This window comes from Fusarium musae, chromosome 6, assembly GCF_019915245.1.
Source record: "Fusarium musae strain F31 chromosome 6, whole genome shotgun sequence".
NCBI classification, from domain to species: domain Eukaryota; kingdom Fungi; phylum Ascomycota; class Sordariomycetes; order Hypocreales; family Nectriaceae; genus Fusarium; species Fusarium musae.
The window spans coordinates 3,988,110-4,008,742 of NC_058392.1; the positions used below are offsets into that span (position 1 = coordinate 3,988,110).

Here is a 20,633-nt window from a genome sequence, read left to right on the forward strand (position 1 = left end):
ATTTAAATGGTCTTACTTCTAATATCTTTATTTACAGGTCCTGGGTAGGAATTAACTAAGCTTTAGCTCTCCAATGGGTTTCTTACTATATTCTCGCAATGGGCGTCGAACCTCAGGTTGTAAAGTCGAAGGTTCTGCATCAGCCGCTCAGTTCGTTTCAACTCTTTGTCTTCGCCAAAGATCGTCTCAACGAATGCAACACCAGCGTTCTTATCGGCATCCTGCTTCGTCTTTTCCGTCTCTTCGATATTCCCTTCCTCACTAGTCACTGATGTCTCTACAAGTTCCTTGTTCGAACCATCGGGTTCCGTCTTGGCCTGGTGTGAAATTTTCTTTTCATTGCCGCCATGATTGTGAACTGTCTTTTTGCGTTTCCTTTCTTCCAGCTTGTATGCTTCCAACATGGGAGCCTCGCACCTCTTGAGCAGCGACACTAGTTTCGCCCATAAACTCAACCCTGCGTCGAGGAAGTCGAACACCAACCTCCTAAAGTCTCCTGACATGATCCTATCTACTGCCTCGTCCGCTCTCTTCAAATTTCCAGACAGTTGAATGAGTAGTAGCCACAGTTGTCCCGCCATATCCGACGTTGGTGTTGAAGGTCCGCGAGCGTATACAGACCAGTCATAAAGCCATTTCCCGAAAGAATTGGCGTCGAAAACGCTACCGAGGAGCATGATTGGTTCTTCACTTGGATCCCAGTGCTTCAAGGAACATCCAGCGGGGATTCCATATCTCTTTGCATCTGCTTCTGTTGCCTTCCGGATCTCTGGTCTTTTTCTTCTCGCGGGTTTCTTCGCCTCCTTAGATCCCGTATACCGAGGTGTTGAGGGCCTTTGCGGGACACATGTGGCTGGGTACCTCCGTCGAGGATCTTTGGACGTGAAACCCCCCGGCAGCACGCTATCAAAAACATATGCGCCTGGACCAGGAATCTTATCATACGGATAGTCGTTGTGGCCGTCACTCTTCCGGTACGGCATGCCGCTCATGTAGGCAGTTCCAGATCCGAGTTGTTCTACATGAGACTCAGATTGTAGTTCCGACACTCTTTTATTCTTGCCCCCGGGCTGTGACTCGATGGTGCTCAATGGTGTATCAACGCTGGCATTCTCGTTAACACCATCCGAACTGCGGCTCTTTTCCTCTTTTTCGGGAGCCATTTGTTGTTCTGAGACCTCGAACTTTTGCTCCGTCTCTGAAGGTGGTGGAATTGGTCGTATAGCAAGCCGCAATATTGGTAATACAGTCACTCGCTTGATCCCTGTCAAGTCGGCGTCATCCGAGTCAGAACCTGTATTACGCGCGTCTGTTGGCCTCCTTTTGGCCCGTAGCGTTCTTCTTTTGTCTAGGGGAGTTCCCTTTCTCTTGCGAGCTTGACCAAGGTCAGAAGAGCTACTTCCCGGCTTCAAACTTGGATCACTAATTCCCGAATCGGGAGCATTGGGTGCTGCTGGAAGGTCTTCGTCGTCAGACATGCCTGGTAGTTTTCGAAACAGTTGCTGACACGAGGAGCTGCGACTATGTTAGCCGAAATCGCCATCTGAGTGTATCAGGTTGGGCCTACCATTGTATCACAGTCCCTACAACACCTTCACACATTGCTCCGCATGATGGGAAAGGACACTTGAGGGACTGGGCCTCATCCTCGTCCTCCTTAACTTCACAAATGAGGCTCATGTTGATCCGAGATCCTGGCGTGATGGCCAAGCTCCAATGAGCATCTCGATCGATCTCCTCTCCGGTCTGATGATCCTGCAGGAGGAATCGATTCTGGGCCACTCGTCTACCGCCCTTTCGACCCTTGAACTTGCCATGCAAAGATCCTTCAAATGCGTTCCAGGAATCCACAAAGTTAAGCAATATGATCGAGTCAACACCCAGATAATCCTCAAACGTAAAAAAAGGGCCCATATGCGGGGGACGCTCGAGGCGACCTATGATGTTGCTGTGCATGGTGGATAATAATGACAAGACGGATGTCCCAAGGTAAGACATGCCCCAAACACCTCGCAGTACAGCAAAACCCAGAGAGTTAACTGTTTGTGTGACCAAATCGAGTCGCCTAGTGACGACCATGCCTATGTCAACTAGACATTGTTGCGTGTTACCCGACATGGTTTTCACAGCTTTCAGCTCGTCCTCTAGGCTACTGAATCTGTCGTCAAAATCCTTTTGAAGTTTGTTGACAAGTTCTTGGGTATCGCTTTGGTCTTTCTGACTAGTGTTAAAGTTGTGTTCCATTAAACGTCTTAAAAAGTAGGTTAGCTATGAGAAAAAAAGGACTAGCTTGGGATGAGCGATACTTACGCAAATGCATCAAACTGCAATGATTGGATGATAGATGTGTAACGATGTAGGTCCAACAAAAACTTCTCTGTTTCCTTCTTTTCAAGACTCCATTGTACTTTCCTTGCAACCTTTTTTATCCTTCTCTCAGTCGAGCCTTGAGACAGGGTCGATGTGTACCTTTGCACCTTGACAGCAATGTCTTCTAGTCGTCGCTCTGCCTCGTCCACGACACTCTCCAGCGTGTTCCGAATGTCGTGGAATTGAGGCGCCTTGTAGTACTCATCGTAGGATCGCTTTGCGAGGTCCAAGTTCAGTCGAAGAAAGGTAAGTTGTTGCTTCAACGAGTTGTACTCCCAAGCCGAGCCTCGACTGTCATCAAGCAATTCGATGAAATCCTTGATAAGCACACCGATAGAGATGAAATCCCCAACGGCGCCGAATGTCACCTCCATTAAGTGGTAGCCTGGGGCGTCTCACTCGAAGCCATTCATGAGGAGGAGAATGTAGGAGGAAGGGTAAGGTGAGTCAAACAGAGATATTTTGTCAGACACCGCCAAGTTGGGGCAGAGTCACTGCCAGTCAGCCCCGCACTCCGCCTTGAGGCTGTGTGAGATAACGCATGACGAATAAGACCTCTGGATTACGCGCCATCCGCAGCACTTTCATTTTCAGCAATGACCACTGAATTAAGCAAGTTTTGTAGCCTTCTTCAGCTCAAGGCACGTGCTCTCAAGGTTTGTTGTGCGGGGTAAAAACACCGACTGTTGAACCAGTATACCACTATGCCATTGTTAACCCTTTTCTACCCTGCAATAGTAATATTACATTATCCGATTCAAACTACACTTTGTTCCTCATAGACGGGTTCGCTATATTCATAGCGCTACATATCATGGCCATTTCCGACATACACGAGGTCCAAGAAGGTGGTGACACGCTTTTGATACTCCGCAATTCTGGTGCACCTTTTGCGACGCATAATACCGAAGACGAATGGCTTAATGCCCTACCTGAACAGCAGACAGAAATTTCAAAACGCCGCGAGTCCTCTATAATTCCAAAGAAGTCTCACAATGACCCAAACGAGGCGTTGGCTGATGGCTCCTCGAATGCTCAAGCTCAACCAGAACCCTTGCATCTGGGATTTAGGCTGTGTTCAACGACTCTGATAAATACATGTTCATATTTCAAAAAGTCACTATCTGGTGATTGGAAAGAAACTGAACCTGAACCTGGATATAAGTGGACACTCACAGCCAATGACTGGGACAGCAAAGCTTTTCTTCTGCTCATGAGGATATTGCATCACAAAGCACAGGAAGTACCTCGGACACTAGAACTTGAGATGTTGGCAAAGGTCGCTGTGCTAGTGGACTACTATGGTTGCCACGAGGCAGTGGAGTTATGGGCAGAAACATGGATCTCAAATATTGACGAGGAGATGGCCGAGTCCTTCTACTCTCGAGATTTGCTACTGAAACTGACAATCTGTTGGGTCTTTTCCGACAGAAAGAGGTTTCGTTCACTCACCAGCGTTGCTGTCCGTACGAGTCGAGGCCCAATACCTACACTGGGGTTACCCATACCCGATCAAATTGTTGGTTAGTGAAAAGACATAAACGCAATAGACTGAAGGCCTAACGAGGTATAACAGACGCTATTGAAAAGTGGAGAATTTCTTCGATCACTATTGCGATTAAAGGTATCCAAAAGTATTGGGATGCGTTGAACTGCAGTCTCACTCATGGGAGCAATAGAATCAACAACCGACAGTGTTTGTATATTCTAGTCGGGTACATCGACCAAAATCTCTATGAAAAGGACTTGAAACCCCTACCAAGCCCGCCATATTACGGGTTCAGTCTTGAGGCCCTACAACAAGCCATTCACAGTTTTGATAGTTCGACGACCTGTAACTGTAATGGTTTTATGCATGTGGAAAATCTCAGGAATGCGTTACGGTGTTTCTCAGATGCTGCTTTTAGAAATTGTGAAGATGGTATTGGGATCTCACAATTTACAGACAATTAAGAGAAATAATAAAAGTTGGGCTCAGTTGGATATTGAAGCTTCTATTCTAATACCCAACTTCGTTTATTAAGACGTACCTGTCCCACCCTGTAATTTCCAGGAAGGTTTTATGAACTACCATGTGTGACCCGAGCTCTTGTGCGCTCGCTTGCGCTCGCTTGACAACTCTCTCAATACACTTCACATGCTAGGTGAATATAGTATAGTGATATCACTACCGATCACCAGCCAGGGGATCTCTTCGGCCTCACGGTATTAAGGCCGCTAAAAGAAACAGAAGAGAAAGAAAGGAAGAAAAGGAAACATAGCACCCTTTCTATGTACCTAAGGATGTAGAGGATAAGTAACTATAGGGATGACTGCTGCCTATAAGGTTAAACTAAGACCTAGCTGAACCCCACAAAAGACCGTTGCCAAGCATAGTTGTTCTTTCTCAGTATCACCAAATCAGATTATTATCTTGCTGGGCCGCCGTCGTGAAAAGTAAAGAAATACAATACGTTCCGTTAAACAGAATATTCAAATCAAATTAGAAAAATTTCCTTCGGCTCATTTTCAAAAGTTGACTTCTCCTCGAGCCCATGGACAACAACAAAGCCGCCAAAGCAGTACTTATCCTTCCCCTCGTCCTGCAAGAACACTAGCCAATCGCATCCAGAAAGCGACCATATTTCATCTTTCGGTCGTGCTGTCCTGGAAGCATAGATCCCCAGGCCTGAATCAGTTTCGAACCGTTGCAAGTTTGGAGAAATCTCGCGGAATACTTGGGGGAGTGTGACAACATGTCTGCCCGTCACTTGCAAACTAAAGCCTTTGTTCTCGATCGCTTGACAATAGGGATCCTCTTTGAAAATGGCTAAGCTGCTAGTAGCGCTAGAGGCCCCCGGCGATTTTCTGGCCCCGTCGGTGAGGTTTTGGAGCTCCAACAATATGTCCCTGTCCTCTCTGCAGGTCCAGTCTGGGACCCACGAGGGAAGAAAGAAGCCCAGGTCACGTCTGCCGACAAATGCTTGCTCAAGAACGTAGTTTAGATCTCGGTCAATCTCGACAATCCGTCGTGCCGCGTCCGAGTAGACATGTACAGGCGTATTCTCGGGTGAATAGCTAGGCTTGAAGCCGTAGTCGTTCCGCGCAAGCCCAATGAATGCGTATATCTTGTCTCTTGGATCCGAGGCCTGAAAGTTCCGCGCGTTACGAAGAAGAATGCGCAAGTCCCCTACTTCACTGTTTTGCTTGGAACGGCCATTCATCATGGCCGCCACGGTGCGTATCGACTTTTCCACATTCGGAGCGGTGAGTTCTTTTATGAGGGAATCAACTTGCTTGTGCACCTGTTCTTCGAAACTCAGAATGCTCGTCCCACGCTCTGACTCTCCTTCGCCTTCCTCGGCACTCTTCTGCGCGCGTTGCTGATCAAATTGTTCATCCTTGGCGCGCACGATATCTTGGTGATCCTTGCCCGTGAGACGATTTTTCCACACATCGCACCAAAAGCCAGGGTCTGAGGTCAGACATGTCGATATCCTCTCCCAAGAATCACCATCGTCTTCAAACACAAAGTGGATTTTGGGCGAACAGACAAACTCCTGGTATACCCACGACCGTGTCCACCAGGGAGATTGAAGAAACCTCACGAAGGACTCCAGAGTCTCAGGATGAGGCCCTCCATTGTAACAATCCTTCCAGAAAATGTCGACAAGACTTGTAGAACCTTGAAGTGGCTGGTTCTTGAGCCATTCAAACCCAGCGTTTACTTTTTTAGCCGCTGGTGGGTCCCATAGTCCGGCGTTTCCTCCGAACCCTCGTGGTTGATTGGAACCGAATTGAGGCGCAGCCGATATTTTCTTATCGGCGGTTGAAAGGCAGATTACAGTCGTTACGGAACGGGAATAAATATCGCGCATCATCATGACCTGTTGGCCTCTCTCGACATCATCCGACTGATTGATGCAGATTTGGTCAACAGATGGCTACCCAGCATGACATCGTGACAGCCTAACCTAGCGGAGAATATACAGCCAGGAGGCTTTATTTGCCGATCGAGAACTCTTTTTATCCTTATTCAAAGCCCCAAGCAAGCCACGTGAATATATAGTAGGACATTCTAGATCTGTCTGTAGTAGTACATAAAAACAGCTCCTGTGTCATGTCTGGTCAGAGATGAAGCGGGGTAATATCAATTTTACAATCAGGCCGCAGTTGAGCTTGGAGATGTTCATGCTGGCATGATAGTGAGTAGCAACTAGATAGCCACTAATCTAAAATATTATATAACCCTATATAATACAGCTATAATAGAAATTTCATAAAAGGTCATCACTTGCATAGCCGTTATTTCTCAGCGCAGCATAACGTTGGTACACGGATTACTGGGTAATCTCTTAGTCTTTCACCCCCCAGTACACCCTTATACTGGCTGTGGCGTGTGGCTGCCAAGGCAGTTTTTCAGCTGCACAGCCGCCTCCATTGTTTCAACCCCCCAGCATTGTCCCTATCGCAAATTCTTACTCTCGCATCGTCAGCTTCATCTGTCGCTCTACTCGAGCATCTGAGATGGATCCGCTGAGCGTGATTGCCTCCGTAGCGGGGATTGCGACCGCTGCAGGTGAGGTCATCAAGATTCTCGGCCCATACACAACTGCAACGAAGGACGCGCCCAAGATTGCGGCTGAAGTCTCCTCTGAGGCTCTTGCGACTCAAACTATCATCACTGGCTTGGAACAGCTCATCAACAACTTCTCCGCGGCTAATGTTAGATACGCGTCACTGATCCAGGTGGATCAGCTAACTGCGGTTCTTTTCGATGGAGTCAAAATATTTTCCGAGCTGTTGGCAGTGCTGCAGACGCTGCCGCCACTCGAACCCAGCAGCCCTGGTGGAAGCCTGTGGACGCCGATCCAGTGGGTCAGAAAGAAGAGTTCCTTAACTGCCATCGTTCACAGGCTGCAAGCATTCAAGTCCTCTATTATCTGTATCTTAAGCATTCTGCAGAGGTGCGTTGCCCACTATCCATACTTTTTTAAGGTCTACAGGTGACCAACTGAACATAAACAGCGATTCTCAAGCAAGAGCAGAAGAAAGCCAGCAGCAGTTGATTGCAGCAGTAGATGACCTGCTCAGAGGCAATACTGATCTATCTAGGCGGATGATGGGAATGGCAAACACTATCGATACAATGTCGCATCGCCGAGCAACCATCCAGTCCACGAGAGATATGGGTGTCCAGGAGCGGATGGGTTTGTCATCTCGGCGGTCCTCGCTCTTCGAATTCGACTTTGATCAGGATCTCAAATTGTCTCGTGTTTACCGCAATGCGAAGAGAGATACCATGGACTTTTCAGCAAACAGCTCTATTGTCCGCACCCACGCATGGTCGAGCTTATCTGGAGTCAGCCTGAGTGACATATCTCACATTTCCGTCTTGGCTCTTCCGTTGTATGTTGAGGACATCTCGAATCCAGAGCATTACAAATTTGGGCAAGAAGCATTCCAGCTTAGACCTATACTTGTTCCAACAATGCCAACGAGATCTATATACCATGACTGCATTGAAGTGCAACTTCAGCTATCGCAGTTTAAATGGTTCGCTCGGATCCAACGGCAAGAGTCCTCCATGGTGGAAAATCCACTGTCCAATCTGATCTCCATATTTAGGATCGGGACTCCTCTGTTGATGATGTTCAATGAACTCGATAATTCGCATCACGAAAGATGGAAAGACTTAATAGCCTCGAGTCCATCTGACGAGGTATCAAGCCTTGCCATAACGGAGTTTGTAAAGGCTTGTATGCTATCCTCAGATATCCCCCGGTCTTATTGCATCTTCGATGCTGACATTCTGCTCACCGATACGACACATCATGTCAAGGTAACATGTGCATTCGATCACCTAAGATGAACCAAAGACTAATGCAGAAGAAGGTCATCAACCTGGTGCGGTTCATTCTAGCGAGGCTAACCCAAGCGGGTATTATTCAAGCGATCGTATTTGAATCTGCTCCGAATATCTTTGCCGGCGAGCCGAACCCCGCAGGTTTGGCTGTGGATACGCTTCTCTGCGATGAGAGGCTCTATCTCACACGTTTGGAGAGCCTGTTGGAAAATGCTGAGAAGATCAGATCGTTTCGCATACTTTCCTTAGATACCTTCGATCCCTTGTTTGCGCCCTTCCACCCAATGGTCAGCACTCAGAGAGCATTTCTAATAAAAGTAGAAATGTTGGGTTCGAAACCATATTTACAACAAACTTGGCAAACGGCTTTCCAGGAATGGGCTATAGATTCCAGTGGTTTTTATGCCGCTCTCATTACGGTAGAAGCAGAGTTAAAATCAATGGTAAGAACTGCAATCTCGTCTCTCGATACTCACGCCGTTGAGCATCGGGAAACATTCGGCAATGTTCTGGCAACGCTGGGCCTTCCATCTCAACGGCTAGATGAATACGATGCGTTTCTCCAAGTATGAGATAATCTTCCTAGCCACGGATAGCACTAATTAGCACTAATCGTATCTAGGAACTTACTCAATATGGGCTCCATAATTCTAATTACATAAAATCAGCAGTCAAGAGTCTAGCAATGGTTGAAGAGGCTGTCGAGAACTCTACCATTACTCGCGAACTCAATCGCAATAAAGCCGCTCTTTCCAAAGACCAGGATTACGAGACAAATAAAATCATTTGGGGATTGGGAAAACTCTTGATGTTTGATGAAGTTGACATCGTGGACGGTAGACAAGAAAAGGTATACTTGTTACTATTTATACTTAGCACGACACTAATTTCCTGAACCTAGCCGAACCAGCTCTATGTCTTCCAGAAGGGTATCTTGCAAACAGTAGAAGTGTCTCCAAAGGGTCGCAGAAGGAGTATACTGGGATATGGGAAATCTTCTTCAGATCGCCCTAAAGCCCAGCTTTCCGTCATTAAAATCATTCCCGGAAAGGATATAAAGCAAGTACAGCGACTACTGCTATCTTCCAAATCAGGTATGACTGGATTACAATGGCTTTGGATCGATGGGCTAACATGTCAAAGACTTGAATGGTTGCGAAATCGAATGGTTCGACGATGATGACAGAGCATGCAGCATGACCTTTACTCTCGGTTCCAAAACACGGAGTCTCGAGTGGATGTATCAAGTCACAAGGGTTAAAGATAAAGCCCGAATCGATATTCCTGATCACAAATTTCAGCGCATTGTCGTGAGAGAATACCCATTGAGGCTTTTGGGTGCATATAAATCTCGAACCAGGGATCTCACTATCCAAGAAAGTCGCCCATGAACCTTTTCTTCCGTTTGGGCTACAGCTAACAGTTGTTCAAGTTCACAAAACCCTTCTTTCACGATCAATTTAACTACTGCGAGAATGACACATGTTGCAGATCATGCGTTATCGACAATGAAGTCGCTTTAATCGACGTGACTGACACGACAGGACAAGAAGAGCATTCTTACCCTGCAAAGATACATGGGTTTGGAATAAGAGCAGCAGGTTTTATGCTAGTGTACAGTGTCTCAAGTCTTGAGAGCTTCAAAGAAATCATCGACTTGCATCATGCGATCTGCAGGGAAACAGACAAGGATAACTTCCCGATGGTTATAGTTGGCATTCAGTGCTTGCAGGAGTCGCCGAGAGAAGTGACAACACAACAAGGTGAAAAGTTAGCGAGGGAACTTGGTTGCACATTTTTCGAAATAGATGCCGACTCTCGTGCCGAAGTCGATGCGGTGTTCTTCGACTTGGTACAAGAGGTTCGACGGTATCGCCGCAATGTGTTCAGGTATCGATGAAAAGAGAGACAACAGCAACAGACCCCAAGTAGAATATGACCTAAATAGTACGATGTATCAAGAAATTAACCGCACTGCGCTCTGAAGCTCGCCACGCCAGTGACTTCAAGCTGAGGCTGCAAACAACCCTCCGGATCCGCACTCGTCAAGATATCAATAATACCCCCATCATCACAGTTATCATTGTTGTAGATGTACACCGAGCACTTGTCGCTGATCTCTCCAGTCGTGTAAGAACCGAATGAACCATTGCGGATTCCCTGGGTACACTCTTGGGTTCCGTCGCCGCTGTAGGTGTCGCGGGCACCGGTGCATCTCTCACTGCTTTGATAGACGCTGAATGACCAAGCTGGGTCTTGGCGGGTTGACAGGGAGGAGGAGGGGTTACGGCTCATGTGGATGGCGGCGGACTGGCTGAGGCCGAGGAGGGAGGTGATGGAGAGGATGGTTGAGGACTTCATGATAAACTGTAGGAGTGAATTTGTAGTGACAAGGTTGCTGAGTTATTGTCTATGCTTTTATAAGCGTCTGTGCAATCTGTAGTATGTAGTGTATGGTGTATAATATGTGAAGCTTCTAGTTCTGAAGGTATTCGGGTGAAATGCTTTGTCTATGATGTCTATGTACTTTAATTATTGAAGCCGATCTGACCTCTTTATACATACCTACTGCCTAACTACTTCCATCAACTTCATTGTTTCCATCTATTCATTTGTAAGATGATGCAATTGATCAACACACAAACGCCCGATTACAAAGGCATCACAAGCCACTCTCCCTAAGAGGCACAATGACGGCTCTCGTCAGGTCCATCCGACGCGATAATCAAGTCATTCATCATCAGCCTTGATCCTCAAGAGCACGATGCCGAAGGCGAAGCAGGCTACTGGCCCCCAATACCCACTCACATGTCTTACAACGGCTTACATGAGGATCAGCCATGACGTTTAGACGTCTGATCACCACGTGGGGTCTAGTGCAGTTCAAAAGTTCATCGGCCGCGAGCCGCGTGGGGTTAAAGTTTAGTCACATTGGAGATGGATCGGCCCGCTATAGTAAGCGTAACAAATACTCCGGCGTAATCCTTCGGCGCGTAGGGCGACGATCATCCGCAATTTGGTGGGCTGTACAGTACACCTTAGGAGCCGATGTGCCAATGGAACGCTGGTGCCTTGTCTTCACCGGTAAGCATATAGCCTCATCCAAATTAAGAATAGGATGGACTTTTGTCGGCAGTGAGATAATGATACGTTTCTTTGCAAACTTCCATCTCGATTCCTTTGGGTTACTGAGTCATGAGCATGATGAAAAATGACTCGTCCTAGACCTGCATGACAGAAGAGGTGTTTGAATGGATCAAATGCTTTCTTGGCGCTTACAGCTGAAAACCATCAGGCTGTGCAGACATCAGCATGACGTTCATCACTAAGAATCTCACCAATTTAGTTCGGCAATTAGGTAGCGAGTTATAAGCATTGAAAAATGTGTCCATTATTGGAAGTATATGCTCGTTTCTCTGACTACTCTGTTGACGACATAACGTTCTACTTGCCCTCCAGAGCCTCCACCATCTCTGACGTAGCCTTGCCCTCCTGCTGCAACTGCTTAGCAAGGTCAATAGCTGAAGTACCAGTACCGTCAACAGCATTAGGGTCATCTCCATGTTGCATCAACATTCTAGCAACGCCAATATGTCCAGCCTTGACAGCCACGCAAAGAGGCGATGTTCCAGTTCCCACAGAAGTATCATCGCGCTCAGGCCGAGCCCCCCTCTCTAGTAGATACCGCATCATAACCTCATTCCCCCTCCTCGCCGCAGCGGCAAGTGCACCTGAACCCTCAATCTTAGCACCATACTTCAGCAACAAATCAACCGCCGCAGTATCCTTGTACAGCCCTGCCACCAGTGCAAGCGGATACGCAGCTGCATCAGGCTCCTGATTAGGATCCGCCCCAGCCTCAAGAAGAAAGCGTAAAAAGTCAATATGCTGTCTGCCCTGGCATGCAACGATGAGAGGTGTTCCCCGCATATCGAACTGCATGTTGATCACAGAAGGATCCTTGGTGAGGAGGGCCTGCATAAGCGGGATTGAGCCCGTGTTGACACCGGCTCGGACGGTTTCCTCGCCAAGAGGGGCGGAGCCGGATCTTAGCAAGAGGAAGCGTGCAGCATCGTATTGGTAGTTCTTTACGGCTGTTGTCAGCCCCTCTTGGATAGTTTCTTTTGATGGGCGTTGTTCGCTGGTTGAGAGGAGGGTTCTTATTTTGCTGGTGTCTCCGGTTGCGGCCAGAGCGAGGAGCTGATCTTTGAATGAGTCTGTCATGATCGCGGCGTAAACGATGAATTCTTGGTGATGAGTTTTGATGAGATGCAAGGTGTGAGTAAACCTTCTGCCGTCCCCATCCTTCGGAACGTTTTATGATCGACGACTATTTTCTTTTGTCATGAGACGTGGCAACATCCCGTCCTGCATCACATGAGGCTGTGCGCTTCTTACGTGAGATTTCGGGAGTCATCGGTTGCCTAGAAAAGACGTCATTCGCGGTGAGTATGCCCCCACCATCGAGGGGGCGGCAGAGGAGAGATCGGCATAGCTGAGCTGACATCGATCCTTCGGGGGCTAAATTAGTCTTCCGTTTGAATTGATCCTTGCATCGGGAATTGTTCCACCGACTTGGCATCCCGAGGCTGACTTTTGAGATTCCACTTATGCTGACGGTTATGTTGATCTATACTCATCACGAGCGTGATAGTGATTGTGATGGTATCTGTCTCAGACGGCAAAGGAGTTCGTCGTCAACGATCTCGATCTTGGTCGAGGGACTTTTGACTATCCTACGATCAGACTGCTATGGAGCCCGATGACAAACTGGGAACTTGAAAGGATGCGAGAGAGTTCTCTGTGATACCTCGGTACGATACTTGGATGTTTACAGACAGTCCAACAAGGCTCCGTTGTCTCTCGGGTTTCCAGGTGCAGTTCTTGGCAATGGTATAAAGACGGTTCCAGCTTGCTCTGTTCCAACTTTATCACATCAAGGCAGCCCTCCAACAGTATCATAGCCTCTCCCTTCACTCCCATCCATACCACAACACCGACTTGACCAAGCCCCAACTCCCAAGTCATTCAAGATGAGACTCTCAAACATCATCTCAATTGGCCTGGCCTTCATCACTCCTGCCACTGTCCTCGCAGCCCCAGCAAACACCCTCCACCGTCGAGACTGTCCCTCCGTCGACACCATCCGCCAATGGATCCGCGACAACGCCAACGTCGGCGAAAACACAATCTTCTACACCGCCGGCGCCAAGCAAGAGCAGGCCAAAGCCTTCGCTGAGCAAAAGGTCACGGACGGAAACTACTGGGGCAAGGTCTTCGACAACAACAAGTACCTTGACTGGATTGAGGAGTGTGGTGAGGGACCGGAGCAGGATAAGCTATTTCCTCGTATGGGAGAGGCTCTTGCGAGGGAGTCTAGTGGAACGGCGTATGTGATTATGATCAAGGGGAATGCTATTGCGAACTTTTGGAAGGATAACGAGTATCCTTACCTTGATGAGAATGGGGTCAAGATCATTGCTGTTAATGCTGAGAACTTTGATGATCAGAAAGATTACAATGGTCAGCCATTCAAGCGGGATATTAAGTTCTAGGTTACAGCCGTGGGTATATGGAGTTAGGGAGCAGAGGCATTCAAGGAGATATGGAAATGGAGTAGTTAGCAGGGAGGATTGACAGAAGTATTGTAAGGCAGGCAATTGTTTATCGCTGGCAAACTTGGTAAACCTGAAGGATATAGTTAAACAAGGCCCAATAAAATTATCTCTACATCTGGGGATATATCCAGACCGCAGTAGTCATTCCATACAGCGATTAAATAATTGATAAGAGTCATGGCTCCCCAGTATCATTTCAGTGAAACATGCTTGCTTTAACCCCGCCTGTTTCTGTTCCCAGGCTTGCAGCTGTTGGTCCTCCCCTGTCTCTCGGATGCAGGATTTCCATCCCCACGGAATCAAAAGCATCCAACTGGGGGATGTAACCTTGTAGAAAGGATCAGAGATCCACCACTCTGTATGTTCTAGCCATTCACATTCGTCTGCCGAACGAGCTGTCACCTTTGGGTAGACCCTGACGGTTGACTTGACATATGCGACTCAGAGACGCGAAATGAATTATTCAATTTTTCGAGGGATTACCGGCCGAATGAATCGTTTTTGGTAACTACGTCTAAGCAATTGGCGTATCACCATAGCTCGGACATCAACCTTCAACTTGAAGATTTCACTGTAATCTTGTCTGACGTAAACTTGATACAGTGACATATGCTGCTTTCCGGCACAGCACTGGGCCTGTAAATACCTTGTTCCTTCAGGGGTTATTCGTAAATCAGACCACGAGCGGGTAAAGTGAACCAACAGCCAACAACTGTTAAATACCTACGACCCCGCACAAAACTCCCAAGATTGCATTCGACCTGCACGACTGTCACCAACAAAATTCCGAGTTGCACAAGATGGCGAATGACAAGTCTAAAAGTTCATCACCAGCTGCAGAGCCATCACCTCCTAGAGATGCTGATAGTCCTGAAGAGGCTGTTCTTGTAAGTGTGACGACGGAAAGCCGGGCTAACGCTAAAGCCAATGACTAGGAAGCAGGCGATGACGACTCTGCACTTGGGGTTGTAAGTTGTCAGGCTCCATCATGGTAGAAATTGTAGCTAATTGAATGTTTGTTTGAAGACCGATGATGAGTTATCGACCGCATCTTTGCGCTCCAGTATTTACGAATACCATATGATCAATGGTCGCGGATATCATAAAGATGAGAGTGAGTAAGTACCAGCTACTTGGCGTATCTTATGCTAATTGGCATCCATAGAATATTGGCTCCCTAGCGATCAAGTATAGCCCTGTGTTGTTTTTGCTACCGGACTTTTACTAACATGCTCCCAGAATGAATCGGAGCGCCTAGGTAAATTCTTCCAGCGTCCTACTAGAAACCCGAAGCTGACGACGCAACAGATCTCCAGAACCATCAACTCCTCTTGACATTCGGCGGTAAGAGATATTTCTCGCCCAATGCCGACACAGCGAAGAGAGTCCTCGATGTCGGAACCGGCACGGGGATTTGGGCAGTCGAGTTTGGTATGAGAAATACTGACTGGATGAGTTACCTGAGCTGACCTTGACATTGCAGCTGATGAACATCCCCATGCCGAGGTAAGGTGGTCGTTCCAATTTTGGTCGTGGAAATAATTGAATGAGTCAGGTCTTTGGCATCGATATTGCTCCTATCCAGCCAGATTTGTAAGTATGCAATCTCGAGAAATTGGAAGATTAGCTGATGATTATCCAGCGTCCCTCCCAACTTTACTTTTGAGATCGACGACGCAGAGAAGGAATGGACGTGGACTAAGCCCTTCGATTACATCTTTGTTCGACTCATGGTCGGTAGCATAGCAGACTGGGACAAACTAATCCGACAATGCTACGAGTATGCCACTCCAACCCCAACCTCTCAGCTCGTCACTAACAGCACCTAGCAACTTGGAACCCGGAGGCTGGCTCGAAGTCATCGACCCCGTATTCCCCGCCAAATCCGAAGACGGCACCCTCAAACCCGACTCCCCCCTTCACCGCTGGGACGAACTAACCGCCAAAGGCGCCCTGGCTCTCGGCCGTCCCTTTGACGAAGGCGTCAACCACGAAAAGCGTCTTAAAGAAGCTGGCTTCATCAACGTTACGAGAAAGGCGTTTAAATGGCCTACTAACACTTGGCCCAAGGATCCAAAGTTTAAGGAGATTGGACTCTGGACGCTTGCTAATATCGAGAGAAATCTTGAGACTATTAGTAGCTTTTTGTTGAGGCAGGGACTTGGGATGAGTCAGGAGGAGATAGTGGTGTTTATTGCGGAGGTTAGGGCTGAGATGAGGAATTTGAAAGTCCATGCTTATTGGGAGGTGTAAGTATTGTCGGGGATATAGGTTGATGGAGCTGACTGTTGTGTAGGTTTGTTGTTACTGGGCAGAAGCCAGAGGAACTGGTCCAGGAGTAGGTGCACCAGCTTCGTATCGCAGATATTATGAAGAGTGGCCTTCGTTATGGTGGGAGATAGACTCACATATATAGAGTCGTTTCTTCAAAAGTTACGTAGTACATCATACAACCAGAACAAACAGCCGAAAACATTCTTGTACTCTTTGCGTTGATAATCAACTCCGTGAACTACGGTATGAACAAACAATAAAAATAAACCCAAACCAATCCTCATATAACATTCGGAGGCGTCGCACCAGCCATCAAATTCGTCCTCTCCTCCCTCTTCGCCTGCTTCAGCGTCCTCACGCGCTGAATACTCTGCCACTTCTTCTCCCTCTTCTTATCCCTCAAACACATCCCCACCAGAACCGCCATGCACCCCGCAATACACGCCCCAAAAAACGTCGCTACGACGATACCCTCTGTTCCGATCTCGTTGTGCTGCTCCATGCAGACTGTGGCGCCCGAGTCGGGGTGGATGGTGCAGAAGAGGCCGGGGGAGCAGGTGCTGGATGTCATGCGGTTGGTGATGCATGATGCGCTTTCGGTGCGGCCGTCGGTCGTTATGGAGCAGACGACACTGGTTGAGACGGTTGTGCTGTAGCAGGATGCGCCGGGCTCGGTGGCGGTTATGCTGCTGCTTGATGTGGAGGTGGAGGAGGCGGAGGATTCAGTCGAGGTTGATTCGACGGTGGACGAGGATTCTTGGGTAGTTGTTTCTTGTGTTGTAGACTCTTCGGTCGTGGAAGTAGGCTCATCGGTCGTCGTGGGTTTATCCTCGGTTGTAGTAGTCTTTTCTTCCGTCGTGGTCGGCTCGTCTTGCGTGGTCTCTTCGGTCTTTTGTGTCTCCGATTTTGTCTCCGTCGTTTTGTCGTCATCCGAGGATTCCGTATCTTGTCGCCGAACCCATTGTTGCCATCGCTTCACCAACGGTCCATTCTCCCATGGATCTTGCTGCACCTTTTGCGCATCGAGGGGAGCTTCGTGGCCGTGGTTTATGGCAGTCGGTGCATCGTAGTATGACGGATCGGGCGGCACATCATTTGGCTGATGGGCTGCGACAAGCAAAGCGGGCAGGGCGAGGAATGGGGTCAGGGAAAGGAAGCGCATGCTGAAATTAGGAGAGTAAATGACAGAACGGAAGAAAAATTAAGAAGAGTTTTAAGTTAAGGGCCTGTTGAGATGGCAGAAGAAGGGTTGCAGAAAGATGAAATGTTTTTTCTTTGTTGCGTGATAGCGGAGATGCCATCTCGTATTACCTACCATGTTTCTATAAAAAGATCTTTGGCCGCGCGTAGCTTGTTCCACACGGTGACGATCAGTAGCACAGCCGCAAATTCATTGGATCAAAGCCCGTAAGCTGACATATATATACCAATAATACGAGTTATATCACGGACAAAGAGTGACAGCCCGTTCAATCAATTTTCTGTATACCCGGCCGCTTGTTTCGAGGGCCCTTTCAGGTTTAGCCCAGTGTCAAACGGGTTTAGCATGGTGATACCGTTGAACGCTGTGTTGTGGCTGGGGTTTCTGAAAATAGGTGGACGAATCATTGTCGTCTGAGCTTAAAGAAGCGAGGCGCTGTGGGGATTAAACGCGTGACGTCAGAACCTGAGTAAACATCACGTATCAAGCTCTAAACTAAAGCAGAGTTAAATATATAAAGTATAAAATTAATTTAGGTTAATAGAAATAGCTTTAGAGTTAATATTAAAAAGACTTTTTTTACTTTTTTTTTCCTTTTAAGAATAAGTACTTTTATTAATAAATTTTAAATTATTATAAAAAATAGTAATAACTATATTTTATGTTAAAAATTATTTAAATAAATTCTTTTTATAACTTTTAATAAGATATCTTTAAGCTAATACTATAATTAGCTATAAGAATACTTTAAATTAAATAATTTAATATTTTAAAAGTAATTAATATATATATTAAGTTATAATTACTTTTAAAAAAACGCTTTTTAATAAGATCTATAGTTATCTTATTTTCTATTAATAATATCAGTATCTGTTTCAGCCTTATCTCATTTTGCTCTATATTAAGATTCAGGTTTTCTTATTAATTGCTAGCTGCTACCTATAGTGTGTTTATTCGCCTCTTGAAAAAACCTCTTCTGGATTACTCTGCATCCATGCCCTGTACCACATAGTGTAAACATTAGTTCCTGATATCACTACCTGGTGCAGAAATCCAACCAGTATTGCAAATGGCTTTGTCAGCCTATAACTCAGTGACATGGCTTTGATCCTTTCCAATAATGATAAATCACCCCATCTCTCCCTCAATATTTCACTACGAGATTTCGCACCCTTGGCAATTAGCGTCTCTCGCATCTTTTCTGTATTTTCCTTGTAACGTTGGACGGCTGTGGGGCCTTTCCTTGAAACAGCGTTGGGCACAGAGCTTCGGTCATCGATGAGGTCCAAGGCAGTTTTCCACACAGGGCTTCCGAGGAAACCAGTCATCATATTCACATCTGCGCCTGCCTTGGTCATGGCCGGTATCAACTTTTTTATCGACGTTGAATCACGTGCTAGACAGACCCAGTGAAGGGCAGTATAGCCTCGTATTTCGCAGGCTTCAAGATGTTCTTTCTTATTCCACTTGTTTAGTAGAATGTCATATACTGCCCCTGGACCATCAAGAATGAACTCATCGTAGTAGTTATACATGAGAGTTCCGAGTACTGGTGCGTGAAGGGCGGTGAAGCGCTTCTGTGGTGATACATTGAATGAGATGTCGGGAAGCTCCAGGAGGAATTGAACAGCCGTGGTGTCATATTCTACTGCCAGAACCTGGAAGAGAGCTGTGCTGATACCGCCTGGGCCTATCAGTTGATTTGGGTCGGCCCCGTGTTCGAGTAAAAGCCTAGCGCATTCGAAATCATGGTTCCGCACGGCTGCAGAGAAAGGCGTGTCCCCCTGCGTCTGTAAAGAAGCAAGCTGTGGCTGCCGCGATAAAAGTAGCATGGGGACTTGCAAATCGGGGAGGAGAGAAGCAGCGCAAAGCACCATTGCAGTGTCGCCATTGAAACGCCTAGCGAGAATATTTGCGCCCGCATCTAGCAAGGCCTTGGTCATAACGAAGTGGTTCTGTGCAGCGGCGATATGCAAGGGCTTCACTCCCCATCCGCCCATGTACGATGTCTCCAAGGTAGCAGAGCATTCTGGGAGTGAAAGAAGATGAATTACAACCTCCGTATCACCAGCCATGCAAGCAGTGAGCAGTGCACTCCTCCCCTTATAGTCGACCCGCTCCAGGGAGAGTCCAGGGATCGATAACAGAATCTCGAAGGTGCGTTGAAGGCTTTTCTTTTGCCGCTTTCCATGAATGCACATTCTGGAGAAACGGGAAACAGGCTCACAAGCATATCCAAGAAGCGAGGAGGATAGTATATTTGGACATCCTAGTCCGTCCCCATTGTCAAGTTGCATGGAAGCAATGATTCCTCGAGGAACCCGTTTCTGGGACGTCCAGAGAGGAAGCTTCACCGGTTGGTGCCTTAGCAGTAGCTCTATCATCTGGTCATCATGAGATGCACAGGCTAGCTGGATGGGGAATCTTGCACCCAAACTCTCGTAGTCATCCGCTCTTTTGGCACTTTTCAATGCAGTCATGTCAAACTTGACATTTCCGGAGGAATAACAGTCGGCCTCGCGATCAAGAAGAAACTTCACAACCGACATTCGGTCAAGTGCCACAGCTCTATGAAGCGGTGTTCCAGGCACAAGGGTTGGGCCAATAGCAACTGATGGAATTACTCTTTTGAACCAAGGAGGAACTGTACAGGGATTCGAAGCTGAAGAGGAGATTTCCAACTGTTTCAATTTCTTCATCTGGGAAAGAAACAAGCCAGTGCAGTGCAGTCTCTCCTGCGTAACTCACATGGCCAGCTTTAGCACCAGAATCAACGAGAATCTCCACGCACGTCTTGTTACCATGCCGAGCGGCACATATGAGAGGAGTTTCTCCAACTTCATTCTGGGCTTCTATTAGGTCTGGGAAGATGCCCAAAAAAAGAGATAGGTGCTCTTTCAGTCCAAAAGTTGCGGCCCAATGCAAGATCGAGTTTTGGCTTGTATCTGGACTGGGCCACAAATTGATGTTCTGGCTCAACAATTCAAGGACTTGAAGTGGCGTGTCAGAAATCTGGAAGGAATACGTCGCAGGGTCAGGTGTCGCCACCGGTTTGCAATACTCGAGGTTTCGATTGCTTGCACGCATACGCGTAAGGGCGAGTCCTGCAGCTTTGTGTGTCGAGGAGATGGCAGAGAGGCATTGGAATCCTTTCTCATCAGACTCAGCGGTACCAATCCCATCAAAATAACATTGTGCGAGAAGAAAACAAGCCTCGTCTGCCCTTTTGTCTCCCTTGTCCTGAGATATCTTCTCCAGATTCCGGAAGATTTGCGTCTGCAGAGCAGCGGGAGATTGTGAAAATTTTGTGAGGTTCAGGGCGAAG

General features: G+C 47.3%; 8 protein-coding genes across 8 annotated transcripts; 3 read left to right on the forward strand and 5 right to left on the reverse strand.

Annotated features, from left to right (window-relative positions):
* Positions 1-31: 31 nt before the first annotated feature.
* Positions 32-2,744, reverse strand: J7337_009086 (uncharacterized protein; the record flags this gene model as incomplete). The annotated part of the gene is made up of 4 exons (XM_044826687.1): positions 32-40; positions 87-1,515; positions 1,568-2,221; positions 2,311-2,744. 4 exons carry the CDS (start codon positions 2,742-2,744, stop codon positions 32-34), a joined length of 2,526 nt encoding a protein of 841 aa, XP_044679604.1.
* A 2,103-nt stretch (positions 2,745-4,847) lies between these two features.
* J7337_009087 (uncharacterized protein) lies at positions 4,848-6,230 on the reverse strand (the record flags this gene model as incomplete). The annotated part of the gene is made up of 1 exon (XM_044826688.1): positions 4,848-6,230. The coding sequence occupies one exon, from the start codon at positions 6,228-6,230 to the stop codon at positions 4,848-4,850; it is 1,383 nt and encodes a 460-aa protein (XP_044679605.1).
* Positions 6,231-6,876: 646 nt separating this feature from the next.
* On the forward strand, positions 6,877-7,418 carry J7337_009088 (uncharacterized protein; the record flags this gene model as incomplete). The annotated part of the gene is made up of 2 exons (XM_044826689.1): positions 6,877-7,240; positions 7,378-7,418. The coding sequence occupies 2 exons, from the start codon at positions 6,877-6,879 to the stop codon at positions 7,416-7,418; spliced, it is 405 nt and encodes a 134-aa protein (XP_044679606.1).
* Positions 7,419-11,659: 4,241 nt separating this feature from the next.
* Positions 11,660-12,439, reverse strand: J7337_009089 (uncharacterized protein; the record flags this gene model as incomplete). The annotated part of the gene is made up of 1 exon (XM_044826690.1): positions 11,660-12,439. One exon carries the CDS (start codon positions 12,437-12,439, stop codon positions 11,660-11,662), a length of 780 nt encoding a protein of 259 aa, XP_044679607.1.
* Positions 12,440-13,248: 809 nt separating this feature from the next.
* On the forward strand, positions 13,249-13,770 carry J7337_009090 (uncharacterized protein; the record flags this gene model as incomplete). Its single annotated transcript, XM_044826691.1, has 1 exon — positions 13,249-13,770. The coding sequence occupies one exon, from the start codon at positions 13,249-13,251 to the stop codon at positions 13,768-13,770; it is 522 nt and encodes a 173-aa protein (XP_044679608.1).
* Positions 13,771-14,633: 863 nt separating this feature from the next.
* On the forward strand, positions 14,634-16,086 carry J7337_009091 (uncharacterized protein; the record flags this gene model as incomplete). The annotated part of the gene is made up of 8 exons (XM_044826692.1): positions 14,634-14,720; positions 14,769-14,801; positions 15,073-15,091; positions 15,142-15,264; positions 15,317-15,339; positions 15,389-15,426; positions 15,476-15,613; positions 15,663-16,086. 8 exons carry the CDS (start codon positions 14,634-14,636, stop codon positions 16,084-16,086), a joined length of 885 nt encoding a protein of 294 aa, XP_044679609.1.
* Positions 16,087-16,387: 301 nt separating this feature from the next.
* On the reverse strand, positions 16,388-17,269 carry J7337_009092 (uncharacterized protein; the record flags this gene model as incomplete). Its single annotated transcript, XM_044826693.1, is given in 2 exon segments — positions 16,388-16,447; positions 16,466-17,269. The coding sequence occupies 2 exon segments, from the start codon at positions 17,267-17,269 to the stop codon at positions 16,388-16,390; spliced, it is 864 nt and encodes a 287-aa protein (XP_044679610.1).
* A 989-nt stretch (positions 17,270-18,258) lies between these two features.
* On the reverse strand, positions 18,259-19,509 carry J7337_009093 (uncharacterized protein; the record flags this gene model as incomplete). Its single annotated transcript, XM_044826694.1, has 2 exons — positions 18,259-18,307; positions 18,407-19,509. 2 exons carry the CDS (start codon positions 19,507-19,509, stop codon positions 18,259-18,261), a joined length of 1,152 nt encoding a protein of 383 aa, XP_044679611.1.
* Positions 19,510-20,633: the final 1,124 nt, after the last annotated feature.